Consider the following 27,379-nt stretch of genomic DNA (forward strand, 5'->3'; position numbering starts at 1 on the left):
AGCGCTGAATCAGCGAGTATTTCTCAGTCTGTTTTTTACTATGATCAGATTATGATCATGTCACTTTTTACTATGAAATGAGTATTTTCAGACAACCAAAAACCGGATCACTAAAAATTCTATGAACAGCCTACAGGTTAAGAATTCCTTTTCTATGATCAGGGAAAAATTTCATTCTGTCGTTTCACCTTAGTACAAATTTGCTCGTATTCGCTCTCATCGCTTGTCGAGCAGTCTAATGTTGGAACTTACTAATAGCAAAAAGTGATTGACGTTAGTTGAGCTTCTTTTCAACGCTATTCAGTCATGTAGTTAAGATATTGTCAATTTATTAATCCAGAAATTGTTGTTTTTCAAAATTTGAATTTTTTTGGTTTGTTTGGTTTTGGTAAGAAAAAACGACCAAATCTGTTGCACTTTTTTGGTATTTTGATATACTCGGTTTTCAAGACTTGTGTACTTGCGTGCTCGTGATCATTAATTAATTTAATTAGATCAGAAATTAATGAATTTATCAGTATTCAACAAGTAGTCTCATTTTCAAAAGTGAAAAAGAAACAAAAATTTCAAAATTTCTGCCATTAGAACGCTATCATAACATTTCATAAATTATCAAAAAAACTTTTGTTGGCATGGAAAGAAAGGTTGATTAAACCAAACATACTATCATTTCTTACGTTTCAAAACTGAACATGTCAAAGATTTTCTGCGTTTTAGACAAACATACCGAACAAATCAAGCATACCGACGATTTCTTACGATAAAAACGGACATTTTTGACTGTCGTTTTTGTTCAGCCTTCTGGACTAGGACGTAATAGGGGGTCTTTTTATTCTATCTTGCAAAATTTTCACGACACGTCGATTGGTCTGAGTCATACTTAACATATAACTGTTTATATTGTTTTAGCAAAGTTACGTGTTCAACTTTGTGGGTCGCAAATTGGATGACAAGGATTTCATCACCAAATCAGACCCGTTCCTAGTTTTCCACAAGAGGAACAGCCATGAGTTAGTAGCGCAAATAACATGATTATAATCAATAAAACCGATAGAGTTAGATTAGTATAGAATTTCCAGGGTTTGGAGAGTCACTTTTTTATGGTATTTTCGCCTGTCAACCCGGAATATGCACACCAGGAATTTTGTGAACCCAAACTGTCACTTTGGACATATTGCTCAATCGAAAAATGAGAAACGAGAATTGAGTTGGACTGTAGTGAAGTTACGAGTCGGTGAAAAGCATTCTGATGACTTTAGGAAATAGAGCTAAATAAACCCAGAACGGGCTATTAAAAAAATTTTGAAGTATTTTGTGGTATTACAAGACATCTAGCTTTTAAAAAAGCACTGCAGCCTGATACTCATGAGGTGACTCTTAAAATTTCTCAGCAAAATTTCAAAAAAATTATTTTCAATTTTGTTCTGGGAAACTGTAATAACCAGTGCGCCAGACATTATATAGCTTTTTAGACCAGATAAAAAAGTGTTCACCATTTTGAGTGAGAACTTCAATGATGAAAACGAAAATTGTTGTTAATTACGTCAAAATTTTTAGTTTTCCATTTTCTTTACCTCAGAAACAAAAAACAATGTTCATTTAGTGAGCAGATAACATATTTGAATTAGTAAAATCAACAGAAAAATTTTTCTTTAATATGCATTTTCTTAACCTGTAAACACAAAGCGTTTTTAAACATAATTTTGTAAATTTTTATTGAAAAAAATGATAGACAATCAAAATTTTTGAAATTCTTTAGTTTTGAATTGGTTTTGTACTGTATAATATCGTTTAACAGCTATATAGGGTGAAAGAATATCAGAACTTTTAGAACAACATGTCAAAGTCAAAAATTTAAAAGTTTTCATTTTACTGTTATATTCACACCAACGACTTTCAATTCTTTTTCTTGTGGGAGTTAATTTTATAAAGAATATTTTAACAAAAACTGCTCCACCGACGTTGAATTTTGAGAAATTTGTATGAAACTTACCGATGAATGGTTTGACGCTATACACAGAGTCAGTTCAACTTAATCTAGAAAAAAACGGATCTTCTTGATTGAGATCATTTTGCAGTCGATTCTATAAACGGGTAAAAGTTGAAAATTTTTTATAATCTACGTAACAAATGCTCAAATGAACAAAATTTTTGGCCCCATATGAAAAGCCAAACTTGAAGTTTACTGTTACTATGTTGGTGATTCCATTACATTAAAAACTTGAAATTGACACTGAAATTCAAACTGACGACCTGGAATTCAAAGTCAGTTGAAAATTTATACAATTTACGAAAACGTTGACCAAATGTTTGTTCGCTATGAGCAAAAGGAACTGGAGAATTTGGCATGCCAAATTTTTTTTCGGTTAAAAAAGGTTTTAAAGCTTTTTAAACCGATATTTCATGAACTTGGCAAAAACTTTTTATTGCATACCATTATTTTCTATAATTGTTGCTGTTTCAAATTCAAAACAAACCACAACAATCACAAATTGGATCTTTTTCAATTTTGAGATGTTCTTCCTGCACCAACGAAAATATACAGAATCAACGTTTATTTGGTCTCAATTGTGCTTTTTGTGTATTATAAGCGTGCCGATTTCCATTTTCGATTATAAGAGTGTTATAAATCGATGCTATTCAACATACAATTTCCTTAAAAAGAAACTATAATTAACAAATTTCTTTCTAAGTCTATGAGCAACGGTCAATAAATTTTCCCTAGTTTTCACAACATTAACAATTTAGTGAATTTCATCCAATATTTACAACAGTAACTCCTACGCAGTTCTTGATTTCGAAAACAAAAAAAAATTAGATGGCAGCCACCAATTTCACAAGCAACCAATTTCTAACCATTTTTGAGAAAAGTTTTGCCTTGGTAGTTTGTTGACTGAGCAGAAATCAAAAACCAATGCAGTTGCTCACCTGTAATTTCTAATTTGATGCAACTGTGAACTTCAGTTTTAGATGGTAATTCATCTTGAGGAGTTTTTCCAGTTCTGACTCGAATCGCGCTGAATTCATGAATTGTATAGGATGATGAGAATGGATAAGATGATAGCCCCTCTATATTGCAGAAAGATGCCAGGAGTATTTAGAGAGAAAATGCAGATCAAAATTTTCAAGAAGCTGTAAGTTCAGTTCCACGTGAAATCTGTTAAATTTGATCAAGCCTACATCATTTGATTCAATTTTAAGCATCGGAAAATCATGAGTTTTACGGTCAAATTGAACAAATATTGGGACGCTCCGAGTTTACTGCTTTATACGGAAAAAGCCATAATTGAATGGGAAGTACTCCGTCATTTTTTTTCAATTTAAAGCAGTTAAATTTGTATCCTTTTATAGTTAATCCATGTAAAATATAAAATCTGAAAAAAAGGAAACTGGTTTGTACTACCCGTACCTAAAGTTTAGTGTCAATCAGTACTGATGCAGAAGAATTTCAGATAAATTTTACGATTTAGTGCTGATTCAAAAGGATTTCAGAACCAACTGTGAAGTGATTTCTGAATTTCTCTGAATCAGAGCAAAATTCAGACAAAACATTCTATTCTTCTGAATCAGAAGATAATTCAGAAGGAATCACTGATTCAGCTCTGAATCAGACAAATTCATTGCAAAATGTGACCTGAATTAGACTATGAATCAGTACTGAATTCGACTTAGAGTTAGGTACGGGTACTGGTCAAAAACAACCAGATTCTTATTTAAAGCTGAAATTTTAGTGCTTTATAGTAAAAAATGTTCTTACAACTCACTTGCTGATCTTTGACTCATGACGAAATGCAACCGCAGTTGAACAAATGTGACATCAAATCACATTTTGCGACAATTTCTAATGGCTGTAAAGTATATGCATGTCGGACATCGATAGTGAATTTACACATAAACTGCACACAGACGGTTGATAATCCTAAGTTTCCTCGAAAACTCAGACGTCTGTGATAATACTAGCGCTGGGAATCACTATATTTTAAAAAACTATTGGCACTTCAAAATGACTCGAAATTGATATTTTATTTCAGATCAGATTCCTACAGAATTTGTACACACTTTGAGTGAAAGTTTGCACTGCAATTGAGCGGATCTCTTTTATGTGAAATTGGTATTTTGGGTAATTTTGTCATTGGTCAAATTGTAACTCAACCCACAGCACTGCAATATTTGAATGCCACAATTTTAATCTTCATTTGGTAGTTGTCGGGTAATAACTTGAAATTTTCTTGCAAGTCGCGATAAGCGTCCGCATCTTGCATCTTGTAAGATAAGCGCCAATTGCAAGAATCTTGCAAGATGAGCGTCGGAGTTGGACCAGGATGATTGTTTCACTCGTTTTGTATGATTTTAACAGGACAAATAAGTTTTTTAAAAATTAAGATTCTTTAACCGTTATTTTTGATTATTTCCAGTGGTTTCACTCCAGTTGGTCAGACTACAGTGATTCGGGATGACCTGAACCCGAACTGGCCCGCATTCCGCATCAACTGTGCCACTTTCTGTGACAACAACCCACAACTCGAACTCAAGATAGACTGTTACGATCATGAAAGGGATGGCAAGTTAGTTAACCTTTACTGTCGGAACTTAAATTAAAACATGCACGTGCACATTTTAAAATGCCGAAAGTCTGCAGTGCCAGAAGTCAAAATGCCAGAAGTCGCTACTTAGCCAGAAGTTTAATTTCGTTGATTTTCGTCATTTTAAAACGTGCGCGTTTCGTGTTTTAAGCATGGTTAAGTGACTCTGCAGAAGTCACTTCGAAATTCTGACTTAATATCTCAAACCGCTTCGCGGTTCTCGATAAACGCCAGAAGTTCTCAGTGACTTCAAGCAGAGTCACTTAACCATTACTTAAAACAAGCACGTGCAAGTTTTAAAGCCCTGTAAATCTGCAGTGCCCGAAGTTTACGTGCCATGTTCCTATATCTGATTCCAGAAATTCAATTCCATCAATCTCACTGCCCTAGTGATCGAGGAATTCAAATCTTGCAAGAATCTTGCATGCAATCTTGGAATGGAATACATACTACTTGCAATCTGCCTGCAAGATTCTTGCTAGATTTCAATCATCTTGCAAGTATCTTGCAAGATTTTGAATTCTTCGATATTTTTCCTCGTTTACCTGGCTGCATTTGAAGGTTGATCAAGCTGAAATAGTTAAGCAACTGTCGGTAAATCTAATTAAGTCTAGTTAACTAGAATAGAATCCGCTCATCACTAGGGAGTGAACTGACTGGGATGTTCTTGTAAAAATACAATTGAAGTAAGAATTTTGGGCATATCATTTTCTGGTGCTGCAAATTTTGGTCATTTTAAAACTGCACGAGTGTGTTTAAAGCTATGATACTTGACTAGGCAGAAACAAATTCCAAATTCTGGCTCAACATCTCCGACCTCTAGCCGGTTCTCGTTAAAATCTAGAAGTTCTCAGTAAGTTTACGCAGAGTCACATAATCTAAATTTGAAGCTGTTGAAATGCCCGGTTCTGAATTATGCTAGCAAATTTATATCAGAAATACTGAGAATAGTGGAAAAATTCACCGCAAAAATTTATAATTTGTTGACCGACTGAAACGCTTGACAACAATGAATATTCAAGGGCACACTTTGAGTTGCGCTGTAAAAGGTAAAGAAAAACAAAAATGGCCCAAATTATAAATCAAACAAGGATGCTCGTTGATGTGCGTTTTCACATGATGTTCCGACCCGCGCTCATCTACATTTTTGACTTAAATGTCTTCTGACTTACATTTTTGACAAAGAGATGTCAAAAATACGTGTTTGAGCTTTATAAAATCGTTCAATAACCAAGATGATAACTGAATAGTGTCAAGCCCCATTACAACAAGATATGCCATCAACAAGTCTGTAAGAAAAAAACAACAACAAGAAAAAGCAACAAAAACAAAATTTCACGCCAAAAACTCAAAATCTTAATTTAAAGGAACCTAGTAACGACGCCAAATTACAATCAGACAAAATCCTAACTACACAAATTTATTTTTCTAACTACAAATCAGATGGGATTAATAAGACTAGGTAACAAGGCGACAGAGAGAAGAAATGATGAGGCGAAACAAAAAAAAATCAATCAACGTTTTTTAAACCACATAATTTCGGAAGTCTTAAAAATAGTTAGCTTTTAACGAAATAATTCATGATAAAATTACGGAAAAGTCATAATGAAAACAAAAGCAGCTGTCTCTGCTTAGACTAAGCTATAGGAACGGACTAAATATGCAAAAAAACACCACTAACATAACTTTTTTAAAAACGCATATTGGCCAACAAACGAAACATCAGTTACCTCATAATATCAGCCAAAAATGTTAATTTTTTAAATACATGGAATTGTATTTGACCTCTCAATGATGAAACTGAAATTTACGTTGATGAAAAGAACAACAAAAACAAAAAAAAACCTGAAAAAGTCTTAAAATTCTCAAAAATGTATAATATCATAAACTTTAAGACTATTCGCAGTTAACAGACTGCTTCGGGTAAAATCATTCATTCAATCTTTATACAGAGGCTGATGACAACGTTCATTTTTTTTATTGCTACTTCGAAAAAACATTTTTTAAACAATTTGACTCCAAAAGGTCAACAAAGATGAACAAAAACATTAAAACCACGAAATGTTAGAGAAAACCCGTAGCATCAACGCCATTAATTTTATTTTTTCAGCTTTCAACGGAAGCTAATAAATACACTAAGTTATGACTCGATGAGACAACAAAGATTTTTGGCATCAATGAGTCATCAATAGGACCTTACAATAAGTCATAGATAATGAAAACAAAAAGAAAAACAGGCAAAATCCTAAAATTTAGTAGAAAATTGCGAGAAGAAAGTGTTGAAGCCATTTAAACCGTACATTATTCCCTATGAATTTTATATATGATTCGTTGAACGTCATCTGCGAGCCAAAGGAACAATCAAAATCGGGATAATGTGTTAAGATTCCAAATGGAAACAAAATTACCAAGAAAATATCCAAAAACTAAAAAAATATATGAAAAATCGTGCATCGAACACCAATACTTAGAAGATAAACATATTGATTTTGGTATAATTAGAAACAAGGTGATCCGATCAATAATGAGACTGACTTGCAGTTCATGAAATTGGGTTTAAGATTGGTTAGTTTTCAAAATATTTTTAGAAAAATAATTTTTAAAGTCTTATCAGCCATTAATTTCAATAGCTTTCAACAAAAGTTACTAAATACGCTCAATTTGAGCGTAAGCCTTGATTTGAGGACATGAATAATTGTCATGGATAGGTAATCAATAAGATGTGACATTAAGTTTCATGACTACGGAAAAAACAACAAATACAGACAAAAAACAAAAATTCAGCAGAAAAGGGCGAGAAGAAAGTGTCGAAGCCATTCAATACAAAAAATTTTCTCTGAAAATCTTGTCCATCGGCCAGTGAACGTCTTCTCTAAGCCAATGGGAGATATCCATTTCAGGAAAATGTGATAAGATTTCAAGAGGAACCAATTTTAGGAAAAAATCCAAAAATTTTTAAAAATTTTTTGAAAACTTGTCGCATTGAAGGTATAAAACAAGTTGTTAGAAGATAAAATTACTAACAAGATTTTTGTTGCAGTAGAAAAAAATGGGGCTCTGACTACTGAGACTGACTTTAACTTCACAAATGTTAGTTTATAATCCGTTAATGTTAAAAAAATTTTCTCGAAAAATCAATTTTAAAGGCTTAACAACCATTAGCTGTCCACTGAAAGCTCTAGATAGGTTCACGTAATGCTTATTACAAAACCTATTGCACTTTTAATCAACAAAACAATGTCATAAGACTCCAAAGTTTTGGTAAAACCTCTAATAGAAAATCAAAATTTCATTTAAAATTTCAAAAACGCAGAGTCAAAGACAAAAAAAACACGCGCAATTACTTGAAAACGAATTATTTGTTCAACGGGCTTTATTGAACTGTAAATCAAGCTTGTCTTTAACAGAACCTAGATATGAGAAGTGACTAGTGGCTAGGTAACCCAAGAAAACAAAAAAAGGTATGAAAAGTTTTCTAAAAAAAACAGTAAAATAGAATTCAATTTTTTTTATATTGTAAACTTCACTATGAGACTAGATTTTTCTCTTTTGTCGCCTTTTGTCCATTAGGAACTCCTAATTGTTTCATTTTGTGTCCTAAATTTTAATTTTGAATTAATATTTCTATAAAAAACATCTTAATTTGAAGAAAAATTACACTAAAAGTGAACAATCATGCCATATATCCCGTGTTCACACAAAACTTCAATCCTAGGTAACTCCTCGAAAAAATCTTTTTAATTTCAAATTCTACACTGGACTAGCTTTTTAATGATACCACTCACATTTCTCTACGATGGATATATCGATCGGCCAAAATTTTCTGAACAAAAAAAAACCCATTTGAGTATATAGTTCCTCCCCCCACAAGTGGGGTCGGAACAATAAAAAGTTATAATTGAACTCTCTGAATTATTTAAGCTGGATATATTTTTATAACTATCTGAGCAAAAAGATAAAGATCAATTTTTAATGATTATGTCAATTGTGGTTTCATTGCAAATGTTTTCTATATTTATTGTGTTTCAATATTGCAAAGGAGTCAAGTCTGTTTGTTTTGTCATACAGAAATTGTGTCATATAATCTTCTGCTCTATAGGAAAGATTAGATTATCGTCGTTTAGCAGAAATTTTGAAAAAAAGTTGATCAAAATGAACAATGAGAGGAAATAACCGATTGCAATTATAGTGCATAGATAAAGACACTCGGTAAAATATAACGAATCTATCAAAGAATGTTGGTTCGTAAAAACGAGCAAACGCAAAAAGCAAAATTGCGGTGATCAGAAAATCAAAAACGGAAATGGCGCCAAAGGAATCTTGTGGTCATCTGATTGCAAAAAACCGAACCAATCGCTCTTGTCTGCATTCACCTGCACATAGCAGACTGATGTCTGTTTTTGTTCCGACCCTCTTGAGGGGGGAGGAACTATATACTCAACTGGGTTTTTTTTTGTTCCGTGAATTTTCGCCGCTCGATATATTCATCGTAGAGAGTTGAGACTGGTATCATTAGAAAGCTCGTCCAATGTAGAATATGGAATTAAAAAGATTTTTTTAATTTTCGTTTTCTACAGGGAGTTAGCGAGGCTTAAACTTCTGAGAAAAGAAGAGTGAATTCACGTTGTTTTCATTCACATTTTCCGGAATTTTTGCCTAAATTTTCGTCAATTTTGCTAAAACTTGTTATAATTTTTAAGAATAGTGTCGTTGATTTTATTTTTGAAGACGAACAAGCATTTTTGATTGTTTTGATTTAATTTTTTCTGTCAAAAAATCTGGAAAAACATTTCAAAATTTAGCCTTTTTCATCAAAAACAGCACGAAATAAGCTACTTTAGTCCACTTTGATTAAATTTGCCTACAGTACACCCCCAAACAACACTCATACAATCTTTGTAGACTCAGAGGGGGGCTATTTCTACTTCAGAGTCCGCAGAGAGTGCCTTGTAGTTAAAACTTTGCCGTTTTTGATAACTTTACTCGTTGATTATCAAAAATGCAAAATTTATTTTGAGTTTCAACTCAGAAATTATCTATATCTACAACATTCGAAAAATCAATTGATCTTAACAGACAATAAGTATTAACAGGGGTAGTTTTGGGCCATTCTTGGACTGTTACAATCCAAAAAAAATCGGGTTGTAATCAGTCGGTCTTTTTTTAAAAAAAAAGACTTTTTTTTAATAATAAAGAACAGAACATATCAAATCAAAGCTCAGGAGTGATAGGTCCAACCAATTCGCTTGCTAAACAGCTCCAGGCTAATGCATTTAGTTTTTTAATTGAAAGTTTATGGTCGTTTCTTTTTTAAAAATAATTGACTTTTCAATAAATAATGGCTTAATTAAATTTTCCTCTATTTTTTTCTTAATTTGTTCAACTTCCAGCTTAGTGTCAGCAAAAAAAGACTGCTTCTTCTTTCTACTGAGTTAACATTTATTCTCGGTTGCAGTTTTAAACCTGAAATTATTGTTTTCTGGCTTTGATACTACAAGATTTTAGATTTTTGTTTGTTTTGATATTTGCCAGTCTTTCACGTTTTCTAATTTTGTCACATTATCACATTATTGACAGTTCTCATGTCACCTTATTAGCATTCAAATTAAAACACAATTGAACATATTAAAATCCTGAAAGATATAAATCATCGTTTTAATGGCTTCGACGCCTCTTTCTTGAAGAAATCAATTGAATTTTTTAATTTTGTCTTAACTGTCATTTATACTTTGTCGTTTCGGTCGTATGAAATTTCCTGTATAGTGATAGCTTTCATTGGCTTTTCATGGAAGAATAGAAAAACCGATATTCTGATTATTAGCAGATAGCTGATGGCTTTTATGACTTTCAAACCCATCGTTTTCCAAAATCAAAAAAAAACTTTTTTAACTTCGCAATTTTGTTCTTTTTATGTTTCTTTTTGTTACCTAATCTCGTTAGTTGATTACAGGTCAAATATGACATTATGGGTGTCAAGGGAATAAAAGGGATTGGTGTCCCAAAATCTTTTTTTTAAAGATTTTGTTATGACCTTACTGGCTTCGACACCGCTTTTTCACAAAAAAAAATAAATTAATTTGATTTTTGTCATATTTGACGTTCTTTTTGTAGATGCAAGAAATATTCTAGATAATTACAGGTCTCGAGGGTTTCCTTTGCATGAAAAAATGACAATATTTAAATAGCTCTTTTTGTAATTAATGCCTTTCATGACATTGAATGTAATTTTGATTCGAAAAAAAAATTAAAAGTATTACATACTTTAGCACTTCGCTTTTTGTCTACTTGTTACCTAGTCTTACTAATGAATGGCCACGTACTACATTATAGCTTTTTGAGGAAGGCGCAATCAAATATTTTTTGAGTGCCAAAATTTGGCTTGACGGTTTTGACAGCGTTTTCTGGCAAGTTTCAATTGAAATTTTGTTTGTTCTTTGTTGTTCTTTTTAGCCGCTCTAAAAAATGAATAGGGTCGAGTCCTAATGCCCTTCTATAGAAGCAGTGGTAATCGCAAATTTGTGGTAATATTAATTTATTCCTAATGGTATTTATTACTTTGAAGTTAATTGTTTCAAAAAAATAAGTTAATTTTTTTTACTTTTCTGTTTTTGTTCTTTTTTGTATAATTGTTACCAAACCTTTTTATGGACTGGTCGCATATGTTTTCTGGTGATTTATAAGTTATTTTTGTTTAGTTTCAGGTTTATCTGACGGTATGTTGACTTTGTTATTAAATTTAGTTTTTAAGAGGGACATAAATTTTTTGATGTAATTAATGTTTGTTGTTGTTGTTTGATTTTGCTGTTCGTTTTGACTCGCTTTCTTAATTTTGACATATTACAGCAATCTAATGCATCAATTTTTACTCCACTGAGTTATTTGTTTTGGAGGTTATCTTATCGTTCATACAGAATTTTTTGAAAAAGACTTGGGCTTTTTTGGGATTCGCAAAAAATAATTTTTGGGTTTTTCTATCTGTTCCTCATTTGGTAGACAATTATGCCAAAATTGTGGATGGGCGGGGTCGGAACCTTATGTGCCATTGCACATTACCGAGCCGCCTTGTTGAAGTCTATTTTTACTTGCTAACTGAAAATACCAATTTTTCTGTTCGTAGAGGCTCATATTTGTGAAAGTTAGTTTTCATACATAGTTTATTCAATATAACCACAAAGATTGTGAGATCGTAAAAACGAGCAGACCAATGAACAGCTGCAATCGCAAGCTGAGTATTGCGTTGCCAATTTGTAAAAACGAGCTGTTTATATGACCTAGTACTGCCTGACTTAGTTCTCTCAAGTACACCCTTAATTATTTTCAATTCAAAACGATATTTGTGCGCTAATTCTACGCTATCAATTTTTTATTTTTACTGTTTATCTATTGCCTGCTTGTAAAAACGAGACAACACAAAGTTTGAAAAATACTGAGGTAATTTAAGTTCGAAGCACTTATAATCTTCAGTTAATTAAGACTTATCTTAGTATATTTGCTGCGCTATTTATTTGCCTCTGTGCTTACAACTTGACAGCGAATTACGCCATTCGATTCAAATCAGCCAGGAAAACTTCGATCATTTGGTTACTTGTAATTTTTTCCCCCATTTTTTCCAGAAATCTTCGTCTGTTCTTTTATTTGTCCCAAAGTATTCAATATTTACGATGCTTACATGACATCATACCCATTCTGCCATTTTACCCAATGCCATGTTACCCACTATCAACTTACCCAATGCTCTTTGAATTTTTTTTTCATTCAATTATCATTACAAATTAGCAGTCGCTTTTACAAAGATGATTTAAAATATTTGTGGACAATATAATCCCATGTTCGGTTGTGATAGTTTCGTATCAAGTCCCAGAGGGGCACAACGTACTGCATAACGTACTGAAGGTGGGGGGCACAAACGGAAAAGCTTATCTTCATTATATGTAAAAATTGAATATAGGCCACCTTATCACTGGAACATTGACCTTGATTTCCCGGTAAAAATAGGGATTTAATAATTGCTACCAGGTGACTTAATGGACGTTGTTGTTTTTGTTTGAGGCACGACTTGATTGGCACTTTCTACACAACTGCCGCTGAGCTCACTTCTCAATCAAGTGGAAAAGAATTCCAGGTAAAAAGTAATGATTTCACAAGCTGACTCTGGCTGCAATCCCCACTCCCCCCCCCATCCTCCCTGCTACCTCCAGTCCAATCCCGCACCACCACCAAGACCTGCTCGTCCTCCCCCCCCCCCGGATGATTACCTCTTGAATTCTTTATGTAAGAGTCCCAGGCTGAGGTCCAAGCCCGAAATCAAGTATGTCCAGACCGTATCAGACTGAATCTGCATTCGTCCAGACATTCGTGGCTTCGAGTCCGGAGACGCACCCCATGATTTCCCCTTCTCCGTTCTGGACATGCCTTATTTCGGTCTGGCACCTCAGCCTTGATAGGGTGAAAAGTGCTTCCAGGGAAAATTTCACGTGTTGGGCTCCAATTGGACAACTTTTGAGAAATTATCTAAAGATCTTTGAGAAATTATTCCATAAATATGTAGTAATGTTTGAATTGAATTTAGTTGATCCACCCCAAAAAGAAGGAAAAGAAGAGTTCATACAAGAACAGTGGTCTCATATTCCTAGAGAGACACAAACTAGAAGAAGACTGGGAATTTTCACACTTTGTTCAGGCGGGACTACAACTCAACTTCACTGTGGCTATCGATTACTCTGCTTCTAATGGTAAATATGTTACTCGAGCAATTACTATCTCTTTTGCTCTGGTTTTCTAGTTTTTTCTGCTTTGTCAATATTGGCAAATGGGTGTAATTCTCATACAAAGCTAGGATTAGTATCCAATAAAAATCTGTAAGGCGTTGAATCTTTTATTGACCAAAGTCTTTTCGAACTTGATCCCATAGACCAGGGATGATTAAAAATAGAACTTGAGAATAATTTGATCGAAATTCATCATTTTTAGCCGATAAACAAACATAGCTGGTTAAAAAAAACAACCTTTTAGTACAAATTGTCTGTTTTTGCCGTATTAGCACGAAACTGCTATTGTCTGATTTGAAACAAATTTCAAAACCGTTTTTAATGTTGAAGTTTCCAAAAAAATCCAATGAACATTAAAACGGTTATTTTTCAATTGTTTTGTTATTTTGTTTACATTTCAAGCTATGAAATCTTTTTCATGGTTGCATGTTTCATATTGATAATCAACAGTTAATGAATGACATTGATCAACATGACAATTTGATATTTCGCTAAAAATATCTAGAAAATTGTCTTTCTTATAAAAATAGTTTCTATATCAATTAATGGGTCTTTTCCATTATAGCCCCCCCCCCAGCTTAGTGGTCACATAACCTATAGCCCCCCCCCCCCCAAAAAAAACATGGTAATTATACCATAATGGGGGGCTATAATTTCATGGGGGGGGGGCTATAATGGGAAAGACCCCATTAATAACTATCCCCTGAGCAAAAAGTTTGGTAGTTTTTAATAGTAAGCAAAATAGCCAGAAAATTGGAATAACTTGCAGTTACTGTTTGCAATAACTAGATGAAATATAAAGCTTTGTTATTAATACAAATGTTCAATTTCAATTAATTATAATATCGCAAATTTCTATTTGAAAACTTTGACTGAGAGCTTGGTAGTTGGATCTTCAACTTTTGTAGATTAATCTTATGTGGTGCGTTGTTCTGCAGATATATTTAGAGTGCTGAAGAAGACTCTCCAACTAAAACTGATTAAAATTTTAATACAAAAGTGAATAATTTTTTACTGAGCCATTCTTCGTGTAGTTCTGAACGATATATTTTAGTTTCACTGAAAGCAAAGTAATATGAAATCAGAAGCATCTAGTGTTGACAGAAAGGCGTTTTATGTGTTCTGAGCCATAAAAGTCAAATATTGGCGGAACTATTTTTCAATTTCAACCAATGTTGGTTTTTGCGCTCAAAAAACGAACTATAACGAATTTGCCTATTTTTCCCAAAACAATTCAATCAGGCGGCCAATTTCCAAAAATATCGTTATCTATTTAGTAACTTTCAGTTGTAATAATGCTCAATTGCAGAAAATTGATCAGTGGAAAAAATAGTGTTTGTATGCTTTTTCGGCTTCCCAATGTGTGTTGCTATGAAATGAAAGCTGCAAATAAAATTTTTATCGCTTGCCTTGTTGGTGTAAAAAAATGTGACGTAATTCACGCAGCGAGAGGAGGATTTTTTTAGAAACTTTCTATGTAGAACTGGTTAGTTCTTTGTCAAATAGTTTTCAGCCTTTCATTATCAAAAGAAAAAGATTTCGCCGAAAAGAAATTAAAATTTTTTTAGTAGACAAATTGTTATTCCATTCAATTATAAGTTGTGGATATGATATGCTCATTGAACTTAATTCAGCACTAGAGCTTTGTCAGATAAAAATTAACAGACTACTCATTGATTTCATGTTATCTTATGCCAGCATTGCAATAACATTTCTGAACACAAAATGCCGACTTGTCTAAATAACTCTTGAAGAGCATGCAGTCTACTTTAAAGTGAACCACGGTCATGTTGTGAGTGTCAAAGGTTTATAAAATGATCACGAAGAAAACCTGGGCTTCAAGGTCAAAGATTTAGTTTAAAAAATAATTTATTACCCGATTTATGGCTGACACAATGTTTATAGGTGTCAAGAAAACAAAATAGACATTTCATTAGACAAACCTCGGGCTTCAAGCAATATCAATAAAATTAAAATATCATTATTGACTTGATTTATCTACCATGGTGATAGAACCCATATTTGGTAATGACCAAAGAAAGGATTTTATTCAGACATTGAACATCCGTCCAACCAGACGAGCTCATCACTCTAAATAACTTTATTTTAAATTTAAAATTTTCTTCTGAATAATCTATTTATTATTTCCACTTTTCCCTTTTTACTAGTATTTTCACAAGTACCACGCTCAATTAAACAAATATTTAACATATTGTGCACGGGCCACATATCAAAGCATTTAGTTTATTTTTAGGTTCAAATGGGATGAGAATGACCTTTCATCATAACAAAATGGAGCTTGGCCTAAGTCATCAGGAATAAGAGCAAGATTATACTAATTTTTGCATTTTGTCTTCTTCCTGTTTTTATGAGTCTGCTGACTTTTTTATTACGCTGGTCACTATTTTCTAATTTAAGTTTTTTATCTATAAGAGCAACCGAGAACCCAATCTGCAGATGTACCTTAGATGATAACAAAAATTAGCAAAGAGCATTTCGATTGTAAGGGCTCTTTTAGATCGCATTTTCTCAACTTACCTCTTCTTTCTCTTCTTCTTGCTGGTCGTCTTCTGCTTCTTCTTCTTATTATTATTATTATTAATAGTATTTTTATTATAATTATTATTATTATTATTATTAGTATTATTATTATTATTATTTTTATTATTATTATTATTATTATTATTATTATTATTACTATTATTATTATTATTATTATTATCATTATTATTATTATTAATTTTATTATTATTATTGTGGTGAGCCGCCAACTCACTCCGCAACCCAGAACCAAAATGTATTAATATAAACTCGTATAAAACTCCATATGTTATTATATATCATTGTTAGTAGTTGTAAATATGTTTAACGCTTTGTTCACATGTTAGCTGGTTGTACCAGCCATTATTCGCAAACTCCGATCGGAGCGCAATTGCTAACCGCACTTGGTGTCTAGAAGAGAGAAAGTAAGAAGTATTCAAGAGAGTTCAATCTTATCGCGCTTGCCTTTTTACTGTCGTGAGTCGAGCAAGTCGATATTCTGCACATAGGAACTTTGTGCACACAACATGGCGCAGTCAGCACCTGTACCTATAGCACGATCCCCAGTGGGCATCCCCTTCTTCTGGGAAAGCGGTATGGAACCCCCAGTAGAATGGCCCACATGGGCAGCAACATTCAAATTGGCAATAATGACCAAAAATTCGATAAACGTTGATTCCCTATTAAAACATAAACCAGACATAAAAGACCTCATTTAACCCACTGAACCGACCTACGAACCCCCAACGGAGCCCGAAACCCAAACACAACATAGAGAAAGAGACGTAAGGAACAATAAACGAAAGGTGGACTGGGACAATGATTGCAAACAGATCGCATTCAAAGGCCCAATTGTTGACGGGATACCTTGGGATGAGGCGGACCTAAAAGTAAGGAGCCTCATCTTCATCAGCCTGGGAACCGAAGGCCAACGGATCTACCAACAACGATTCCCCCATTCGGACATTGAACGGATAACAGTGTTCGAACTTGCCCATGAACTCGCTCTTTCATTTACACAACCCCGCAACATCACCTATGATCGTTTCCTCCTCTTTACCTGCAAACAAAAGCAGAACGAAAAACTGGAAAGTTTCCAATGTCGCCTCAAAGCCCTAGGCGCAAAGTGCCACCTAGGGTCTGCAGAGGAAGATCTCATAAAAGACATCTTCATAGCCTTCTAAACCGATATTCCCCCCACACGTTCGAAGAAATCTCTAACATAACACCCAACACAAGAAATCCTTCATTCGTCCCCAGACCACGACTACACACAAGGAACACCCAAACACAACACCTCACCAATATCCCAAACCCCTGCCGATGCTGCGGACTACAGTTCTCACCCGAACACTTGCAAATATGCCCAGCGAAAAAAGTACAGTGCAATCTATGCAAAAAAGTAGGACATTACAGCAAAGTGTGCCGCTCGGCAAAACTAATGTGGCATACCCAACAAATAAAACCCCAACCAAGGATGCCCCAACAAAACATTCCACAAGCACGACGAGTACGAAACATCAGACACTCACAGGACCAACAACCAAACCCAACCCAAATTCAGGATACCCAATCGGACACCATGGAGGAAACAGTCGATCTGGAAAATACATTCTATATTCAGGAAGTATTTGACAGTTGGAACAGAGTCAACCTGATAAGCCCGAAACTATTTCATAGTGCCCATCCGCACAAATTATCCCCAAGAATTTCAGACGAAATCTGGATCAAGACTACCTCGGACACAACCGAAATTGACTGGCTAGCAGACACAGGCAGTCCAAGAAGCTTTGTCTGCAAAACTGAAGCGGAGAGAATACTCCGTCACTGCAAATCTGCCAAGTGGAAACACCCGACCGGATGTCAACCACAATACCGATGCTTCAACAACATCGAGATACCAATCACAGGAATAATCCAGATGAAGCTCTGCTCGGGACACCGAGAAGCCACGAACAACGAAATACTAGTCGTCGATGCAAACAATGTAAGTCATCCTGGGGAAACTTGGGTTCACACTATCCCAAAACAAAGGTACACACTTTAACAATATTAATTTGGATAACACATTACAAATCAAAATCACAAACAAATTCCCCCACCTATGTTCCCGCTTGGGAAAATCCAAAAATCACATCGCCAAATCTACACTAAAGCAAGACATTTCCCCGTACCAACACAAAGGCCGGAGAGTACCATTACATCTCACGGATAAAATCGACAAAGAAATACAACATTTGCTTGATACAAACCAAATAATAAAACTAGACAAATGCTCCGACCAAGTCTTTATAAGTCCAGTAGTGATAACAGTGAAACACGATCAATCAATCAAACTAGCACTAGATTCAAAATTGCTAAACGACGCAATTGATAAAAACAAATACCAAATGCAATCCATCGACAACCTAATGGACTCAGTCGCAAAATACATCTCGGACAACAAAAACGAACAAGGCAATTTCTTATTCTCAAAAATAGATCTTAAATATGCATACGGTCAAATCCCATTACATCCCGAAATTAGAAAACATTGCAATTTAAGTATCCTCGGGGGCTAATCAACGGGAACATACCAATTCATAAACGGATTTTACGGCCTCAGTGATATGCCCGCAACATTCCAAAAAACGCTGGACAAAACCCTCGAAAACATCGAAATTTATCGATAATAAATTTATTTTCTTATCATACTTATCATAACAAAGGGCTCCCCCCACGACCAAGAATTAGAGATACACAAAGTCCTATCAAGACTCGACAAAGAAAATTTAGCTATCAAACTATAAAAATGCGAATTCGCAAAATCTTCAATCATCTGGCTAGGGTTCAAAATTACCCAATCGGGAATATCCCCAACCGTAAAAAAGACGGACTCAATACTAAACTTAAAACCCCCAAACACACTTAAACAATTACGCTCCCTTATAGGCTCAATACACCAACACATAAAATTCATTCCTAACCTAGCCAAAATGCTAAATCCTATAAGGCCCCTATTAAAAAAAGAGAACATAATAAATAACAAAATACGCTGGGAAGACTCACATACTACAGCCTTAGACAAAATAAAAGCGGAAATATCAAAAATTACAGAAAAAACACTTCGATAGACAACGAAATACACGCCTAAAAAGCGATGTGAGCCACACAGGACACGGGGCAGTACTAGAACAACAATACCCAGGAGGTCGGTTCCCCATCGCTTGCGCTAGCCGGTTCCTTAACGAAGCAGAAATAAAATACAGCACGAATGAATTAGAATTATTATCGGTAGTTTGGGCTACGAACCACGTCAAATACTATTTGCTAGGGTCAAAATTCGAACTTTTCACAGATCATACAGCCCTACTTTCAGCATTAAAATCCAACCGGGCCAATAAATCGCGACAAAGCAGATTAATACGCTGGGAAAAAAGCCCCCCCCCCAATAAGCCCAGACGATGAACTCTTTGTCATTAATAGAATAAGAGAATTCACTTTCACACTATTAAACGAAGAACAAAAAAACAATATCTCAACCAATCAAAACGCTCCATTCGGACAAACAAACAAATCACATGACGTAATAAGCAATAGCCAACGCGTACAAAATAAAGCGAACGCTTTTTGCCATTTCTCTATTCACAATCAGTTGCACTCTTTCTCGCTATTAAATCCAACTTCCAAAAATCAAAATTTGTCACACAAGAACATTCAAAATCATAACAACATTGAAAATTCCCCCAATTTATCCAACTTAAAACAATTCAATTCATCGAAGATATTCCTACCTAGTAACCCCCACAATTATTATTCAAATCCCCGCTTCAAAATAAACGTAGTTACGAGAAACAACCCTAATCTTAACACCATCGACAGACAAATCGTTAAACGCGCAAGGAAACCCAACAAAAGAACAATGCCCTCATTTAATTCAGACATCCCCTCCACCTCCAAAACCCCCATTTCGGTAGCCACCCAAACGGAAACAATCCCACCATCCTCTAACATCGGACAAGGCCGAGAGCCAATAGACGAAACAAAGCACGCGCCCTTATTCGAATTTGAAAACAAACCCCCCCCCCCAATTACCGACTGAACTTAGCCCGTGTATTCGGCGAAGAATTTCTGTTCGAGGCCACACTAAAGGACAGAAACCTACAGACAATCATTCGATTGGTGAAATCCTACAATTGGGAAGAACTAAAACTGGTCTCCAAGTACTATTATAACTTACGAAATGATTTATCAGTGGCCCGATCGGGATGCCTTATTTACGACGGCAAATTAGTTATACCACATCAATTGCAAAATTTGGTCATTAATGCAGTACACCGAACCCACCCGGGCCAAGTGGGAATGATCAGATTGGCGAACCTTATCTGGTTTCCCCAGATACATCGAACGATCGCCCTTAGGGCAGAAAACTGCAGGCAATGCCTGGACCAAGGTAAGAGTTTGAAACCAATAATACCTAAATCAGGACTAGGGGCACTACCTAAGCTAAGCGAACCCAACGAAGAACTACAATTAGACTTTGCTGGACTGATACTAGACATGAAAAATAATAATAACGAACACTATATCCTAGCCGCGGTAGACAGGTTTTCCCGATATCCATCAGCAGTGGTACACACAAACTGCGACACACAAACAGCAATAGAATTTCTTAATCAATACTGCAAGTTTCATGGAATACCACGTAGCATCCGCTGTGATCAAGCACAGGCGTTTAAATCTAGAGCATTTGAAATCTTCTGCAAAGAAAAAAAACATAAAACTAATATTCTCCCCCACCCACGACCACCGAGCATCAGGCATGGTAGAACGCCTAATACAAACACTAAAGCGAAGACTCGCAACCATGAACATTGACCCCATATGGGACAATACAGCCAACGCAGAGAAAATCTCCGAAAAAATTGAGTCCATCCGAATAATACCAAACAGAGTCACTAAAAATCCACCATTTCAAGCACACTTTGGCAGACCAAAATCACCGAATTATCCAATCTCCTCACAAAACCTAACACTAAGAACCTATCCTACAACAGCATAAAATCATTTTACTTAGACAAACGACTACTCCAGAACCCAAGCCTGACGCCGGCCGCGATTTGGGACCGGGACACCAACTCGGAAATAAACCTGGACATCCCGTACAAACAGGACGATCAGACTCGTCAGGAACCCCAATCCGAAGAATCCCAGATGTCGGACACTTCAGAATCGGACAATGCCCCACTGTTGCCTCCTCAAAAGGGTAAAATAATTCCTTCTAAATTCAAATTCCAAATAGGAGATAAAACCACAATCATTGACCAAACACACCGTAATTTAGCACGCAAAACCATAAGAAGAAGAAACCCCGAACCGCGAGGTAAGCTAAAACCCCTATGGTCTATAATAGCAGATGGCACAATAGTCGATTACACTCCCCACACCATAACTATCGATACTCACAATCGCAAAAACACCTTGATACGCAATAATGATATAGCTATATCCACAGAAACACGCACACTACCACAAAAACAACAACAACAAGAACCGAAACTCCGCCTAAAAATTTTGTGGCCTGTAAAACAAATGTTGAGTATAACCGTAACAAACGCAAAATAGAAAAAATCTGTTTAACAGAAAAAGCACAGCTGGCGAAGACAACCCGAACGGGTCAAAGCCCGAAGACTACAGCAAAAGTCACAGCCCAACAGGAGAAACTTGGCAACCAAGCAACACGCAAACGAAAGGCCACAACAGACGAACCAGGACCATCCGCCAAAGCACCGCAACACACCTATGGACGAAGGAGACATCCCGAACACAGCAACCAACACATCGATAAACGTATCCCCAGTCCTGACAAAATCATTATCAGGACCGAAAAAGCTAAAGAAAAAAGTACCAGGAGCAACCCAAAAGGGAAAAAGAACGACAATAAGAAAGAAAGCGACAGTATCAGCAGCCAGAAGAACCGCAAACACCAAACTGACCAAAGCGAAATTGGCAGCCCTGAAACAAAGCTACGCATTTCAGTTGAGCCACAGCCCAATTATTATCGATGAGTTAAACAAGAAATCGACTACCCGCATATTCAAGGAACGATCCCCAGGGCACACAAAGCCCTTCATAATCGCGACATCCTCTTCTGCAGCAGACTTTATGCTCTCAACGCCCAAAAGGAGCACTGTGTCAACAATTGCGAAGTCACCTCCACTGCGCAACCCCCGCAAATCCAAGGCAGAAGCCACAGTGAAAAAACTCACAGTGGAGAAAGCCATCGCCAACATAACACTCACTCCAACAACTGACGACTCACTACACGAAATCAAGACTAAAAAAACCACGATCATCGACCTCGTTGACACCTCGGACGAACCTCAGCCTCACACCCCACTAAGCATCAACCCTAACTGCTCTTCTTTCGGTCAAGATATCGTCATCTTTTCCTCAGACTCCCAAGAATCCAGAAACTCATTCCACACAGCCTCCATCCACTCGGTCCTCACTCGTACTGTACAACCCAAAGATCCCGAACCCACGGACTGGACCCCACCTACCCAAGAACCCGAACGGGACGCTGACACGCGCACCCCTGAGAAAGACAACACTAGCGAGGACCCAAAACACTGACCGAAACATAGCATCCTCCAAGAGGGGGGAATGTGGTGAGCCGCCAACACACTCCGCAACCAAGAACCAAAATGTATTAATATAAACTCGTATAAAACTCCATATGTTATTATATATCATTGTTCGTAGTTGTAAATAAGTTAAACGCTTTGTTCACATGTTAGCTGGTTGCACCAGCCATTATTCGCATACTCCGATTGGAGCGCAATTGCTAACCGCACTGGGTGTCTAGAAGAGAGAAAGTAAGAAGTGTTCAAGAGAGTTCAATCTTATCGCGCTTGCCTTTTTACTGTCGTGAGTCGAGCAAGTCGATATTCTGCACATAGGAACTTTGTGCACACAACAATTATTATTATTATTATTATTATTATTATTATTATTATTATTATTATTATTATTATTATTATTATTATTATCATTATTAAAATTTTTATTTTTATTATTATTATTATTATTATTATTATTCTTATTAATATTATTACTATTATTATTATTATAATTAATATTATTATTATTATTATTATTAGTATTATTATTATTATTGTTATTATTATTATTATTATTATTATTATTATTATTATTATTATTATTATTATTATTATTATTATTATTATTATTATTATTATTATTATTATTATTATTATTATTATTATTATTATTATTATTATTATTATTATTATTATTATTATTATTATTATTATTATTATTATTATTATTATTAGTATTATTATTATTATTATTATTATTATTATTATTATTATTATTATTAATATTATTATTATTATTATTATTATTATTATTATTATTATTATTATTATTATTATTATTATTATTATTATTATTATTATTATTATTATTATTATTATTATTATTATTATTATTATTATTATTATTAGTATTATTATTATTATTATTGTGGTTATTTCAAAAGAGCAATTTCAACTTTCTCAATTCAACTGTACTTGATACCGGTTAAGGCAAAAAGCGGTGATTCATTCGCAGCTTTAGAGAGATAGAGGCGCGACCAGACAATACCTGTCAGCGCTATGTACAACTAACCGAAAGATATCAAAGTTTCTATAACTTGACGAAAGAGAGAATACTGCACGAGAATGAAGTAGACAACTAAGCTTGAGTCCAAGTGGGTGAAGCTGCTGTATGCGCTATTGATCTGATTGGGCCATTAGTATAAACGTATATCGTTTAACAGTGTTCAAAAAATGGTTGAGTCTTGGTTTCACTCTAGGCGTACTCCCGTACAACATTTCCCTCTCCCCGAATATTCGACGACTAGTTGTCGGAAAATGTTGTTCAGCTGTTTAATGTCCTTGGTGCCGAGGGATGATATGGGGTTTTGTTCCCGGGTAATCCTTGGTGAGATCTCCGACGGGGCCGTACTGTACGACGATATCGGGCTGTCCTGCGGTTCGTCCTGCTTTTGGGTTCCTTTCTTCATCCGAAAGGGCATGTTCAATTGGGATGTTTGGTACATCCTCTCCAATTCATGTATATTCCCTTTGTGTTTGGGCCTGAGGGTTTGATTGGCTTTCTAGTAAGGGATCTTCCGCTATGGGGTCGTGATCTTCGTCCGACTCAATAGTGATTGCCGTGGTTCTTGTGCCTCTGTGGTCCCCTGCTGGGGCTATTATGAGTTTGATGTTGCTATCTTTACAGAAAAATTCGAAGTTTTTTATTTAAATGCCTGTGCTTGGTCGCACCTGAGTGTTCGTGGTTTGCCATGAAGTTTCTTGTAGCTATTTAGATATTCTATAGCTGTTTCGGTGTCGCAGATGTGATATGCTTTAGCGTGAGTATATCGTGGATATCTATCTACGGAGACCAGTATATATGAATCTTTGTTATTTTCCGATATTGGGCCTGTGAAATCAATTTGTACTTCTTCATTGGGTTCTTGCAAATTGTTTAGGTTTGTGTGTTTGCTCTTAGGAATTACTGGTTTTAAGTTCTTACCTATCATTGTGCAGGGTTTGCACCGTCGGGCTATGAGGACTAACTCCCTATGAATGCGAGCTAACCAAACCAGTTGCGACGTGTACATCATCCCCGCTTGACCCGTGTGGGTCTTATGAATAGACTGTGAGGTAATGTCGCGTAAGCGTGGAGGGATATATAAATTTCCATCTTATAAAATGCAGCCATTGTCATTAACTGATAAATCCTTTTTAAGGTTGTGCCAATAGCGGGAGCAATGGTTTAAGGCGAACCAATCTTGGTTTTGAATCATATTTCGAATTCATTTGCTTTGGTTGTCAAGCCGGATGGCTTCTGATATGAAGTTTTCGTTGAGGACTTTATGTAGATTTGATAAAGGAATGGGGGTCGTCAAATGAGTTTTTTACCCGACTGGGATCTAACGGACCCGTGCCTTTTCCTATATTTGAGGGGGAGTCAGTCTGGGTACCAATTGTGTTAACTGGGGGGATCTGCTGTGGCTGAATTTGTTCTATTAGCTAAAATTGGTTTTTCTTGGATAATTTTTTCAAATGTGTTGGAAATTGGATTATTTCTTGTGCAAACAAGACTTTTGCGTTCGATTCAGAATTGTGTGTAATGTTTGAAGAGAGTGACTCATTTTTACAACGATTATGGCTAAAAGCGCGTGCGATTGTTTTGTTTTGTTTTCTATATTTTATGACGTCATTGTTTGCGCGTGTTCTTGTCTCGTTTTTATTGGTTGAAATTGTTTGTGCATTCTCTAGTAGACGTTTGAATGAATCTATTAGGTTCACAACTTAATTTTTATAGCTTTCGAGGGGTTGCGGGTCCGGTGATATTGGGTACCTGCTGAAATATTCCGCGATTCCCGCATGTTTCCCTGGTATATTTTGTACCGTAAAATCAAATGGTAGAAGTCTGTCTACTCATTTTGTCAGGCGACTTTGATATGTTTTATTTCCTCTGTTGTTTTTTAGGGCCGATAGTAGTGCTTGGTGGTCCGTTTGGCATTCAAATTTTGAGCTATACAGGTAGTAATTAAAGTGTTCTAGGAACCATACGACTGCTAGGAGTTCTAATTCACTTGTGCTTTATTTTTTGTTCGTTACTATTTAGAAATCTACTTGCATATGAGATTGGGTACCAATTAGTATTAATTAATTGTTCTAGGCATACCCCTATCTCATTTTTACTTTCGTCGCATCTTACCCTTGCGCATTTAGTTTTGTCGAAATGTTTGTTTTCGATTATATTTGTTATTGCTTCTTTGATTTTGTTAAATGCTATGTCCTGTTCGTTTGACCGTTTTAGTTTGGAGTACTTTATTCTATTTTTTGTCAATAAATAGCAGTGGTCTAAGGCGTGCTGTTATGTATGACAAGTTTGGTATAAATTTTATCATCTGGTGTATGCTTCCCATGAACGACCAAAGGTGTTTCAATGTATGCGATTGTTCCATTTGGTCGATCGCATTTGTCTTCTTCTCGGTTGAGACTATCCCGTTCGGGCATATTTTGTAGCCTAGCCATATTATGACCGTTTGTGCGAATTCGCATTTATGTAGGCTAATGGCTGGATTTATGTTGTCTAATCCTACTAAGACCTTATCTTTTTTTCGTGGTTGCTTAGTGATCTTTTGGTGATGATAATTATATCATCTAGAAAGCGTGCGCCGAATTTATGCTGCTCAGTCTACAGTCGATAGCTTTTTGGAAAGTTGCCGGCATGTCTATGTCTTCATAGAAAACGTTTATGAATCTATACGTTCTTGTAGCGTTTCCTCCCAATATGTTAAATTTAAAATGTTTTTGCGCGCCTCTATGGGGTGGGATTAGACTCTAAGCGTACGTTAGGTCTGTTTTTGAGAAATATAGTGTCCCGGTTACGCTTTTGAGTTCACTTATTTTCTTTTCGGAAATTGAGTCCCTTAAGTGATCATTGCTTTGCATCTGGTATTTGTTTTCAATTATAGCATAATTCATTTCCTTTGAGTCCAGGGCTAGTTTGAATGAGTTGTAACTTTTGACTGTGATTACTACCGGACTTATAAAGTTTTCGTCCAAACATTTTTCGAGTTTTATTATTTGCTTGTCTTCTATGAGTTTCTTTAGCTCTTTTTCTACTTTATCAATTGAGTGATGTGGTACTCTTCGTCCTTTGTGTTGTGTTGGCTTAAAACATTGTTTGAATGTGGATTTTTTCTATGTGGTTTTTTGATCATCTCATTCGGATGCATAGGTGTGGGAATTTGGTAAATATTTTATGTGTTTTTTTTGTTGTTATTAAATTCATAGCTTTCTTAACTGTTTTTGTTTGTGATTGGTGTATGCCCATTTTTTGAAGGATGTCCCTGCCCAGAAAGTTCACTGTTTTGTGGGGGCCTACCAAAATTTTGCAGTTTATTGCTCATATGTTCCCAGATGTTATATTGATGTTTAATGTGCCTTTTATTTGGATTTTGTTGTTGTTGAAGCATCTAAGCGCTCCCACTTTTGTTGCTTTGTTTTGTATTTTGTGTCCAAGTTTTGCCTTTAACCAGGTTACTGTTTGTTGTAATACAAAGCTGCGCGAACTTCAAGTATCTAGTAGCCAGTGAATTTTCAACTGTCCCTTTTGGATTTTGGGCCAATCGTGTCCCACGTGGGTTCTGTCCCACGTGGATTTTGTTGATTGTGTTTATTCTTGTTTCTGACCATTTCCAATTACCTAAGTTTAAACTGCTCCAGTCCTCCATCATTTTTCTAATATAGCATGTACTTTCTGGCTCAATAGGTTCGTTTTCTTCCGAGTGTATGCTCCCTGCTTGTGATGTGTTTTCTTTTGTCGAGGGTTTCATGTTTCCTACTCTCCTGGTGTTTTGTTGATAGCTGTTGTTTTGGCTTGTGTTTGCGATGTTTCTGTTTTGAGTGTTACTTC

General features: G+C 35.5%; 3 protein-coding genes across 3 annotated transcripts in view; 1 reads left to right on the plus strand and 2 right to left on the minus strand.

Annotated features, from left to right (window-relative positions):
* LOC142352113 (copine-8-like) overlaps window positions 1-16,870 on the plus strand; it is a 29,381-nt gene extending 12,511 nt beyond the window's left edge. Inside the window, exons 6-10 of the mRNA XM_075404485.1 lie at window positions 910-1,010; window positions 4,416-4,565; window positions 12,633-12,705; window positions 13,153-13,315; window positions 16,806-16,870. Of these exons, the coding sequence (XP_075260600.1) occupies window positions 910-1,010; window positions 4,416-4,565; window positions 12,633-12,705; window positions 13,153-13,315; window positions 16,806-16,870 (552 nt within the window). The remainder of the gene's footprint in view (window positions 1-909; window positions 1,011-4,415; window positions 4,566-12,632; window positions 12,706-13,152; window positions 13,316-16,805) is intronic.
* LOC142352294 (xaa-Pro dipeptidase-like) overlaps window positions 1-27,379 on the minus strand; it is a 453,762-nt gene that overhangs the window by 107,368 nt on the left and 319,015 nt on the right. The gene's annotated exons all lie outside the window — the stretch shown is intronic.
* LOC142352115 (uncharacterized) overlaps window positions 24,010-27,379 on the minus strand; it is a gene marked incomplete at its 5' end in the record, with an annotated part of 12,183 nt that continues 8,813 nt past the window's right edge. Inside the window, one exon of the mRNA XM_075404487.1 lies at window positions 24,010-24,173. Coding sequence (XP_075260602.1) covers window positions 24,010-24,173 — 164 coding nt within the window. The remainder of the gene's footprint in view (window positions 24,174-27,379) is intronic.

This window comes from Convolutriloba macropyga, chromosome 13 (genome assembly GCF_964194025.1).
Source record: "Convolutriloba macropyga chromosome 13, txConMacr16.3, whole genome shotgun sequence".
In the NCBI taxonomy this organism is placed as follows: domain Eukaryota; kingdom Metazoa; phylum Xenacoelomorpha; order Acoela; family Convolutidae; genus Convolutriloba; species Convolutriloba macropyga.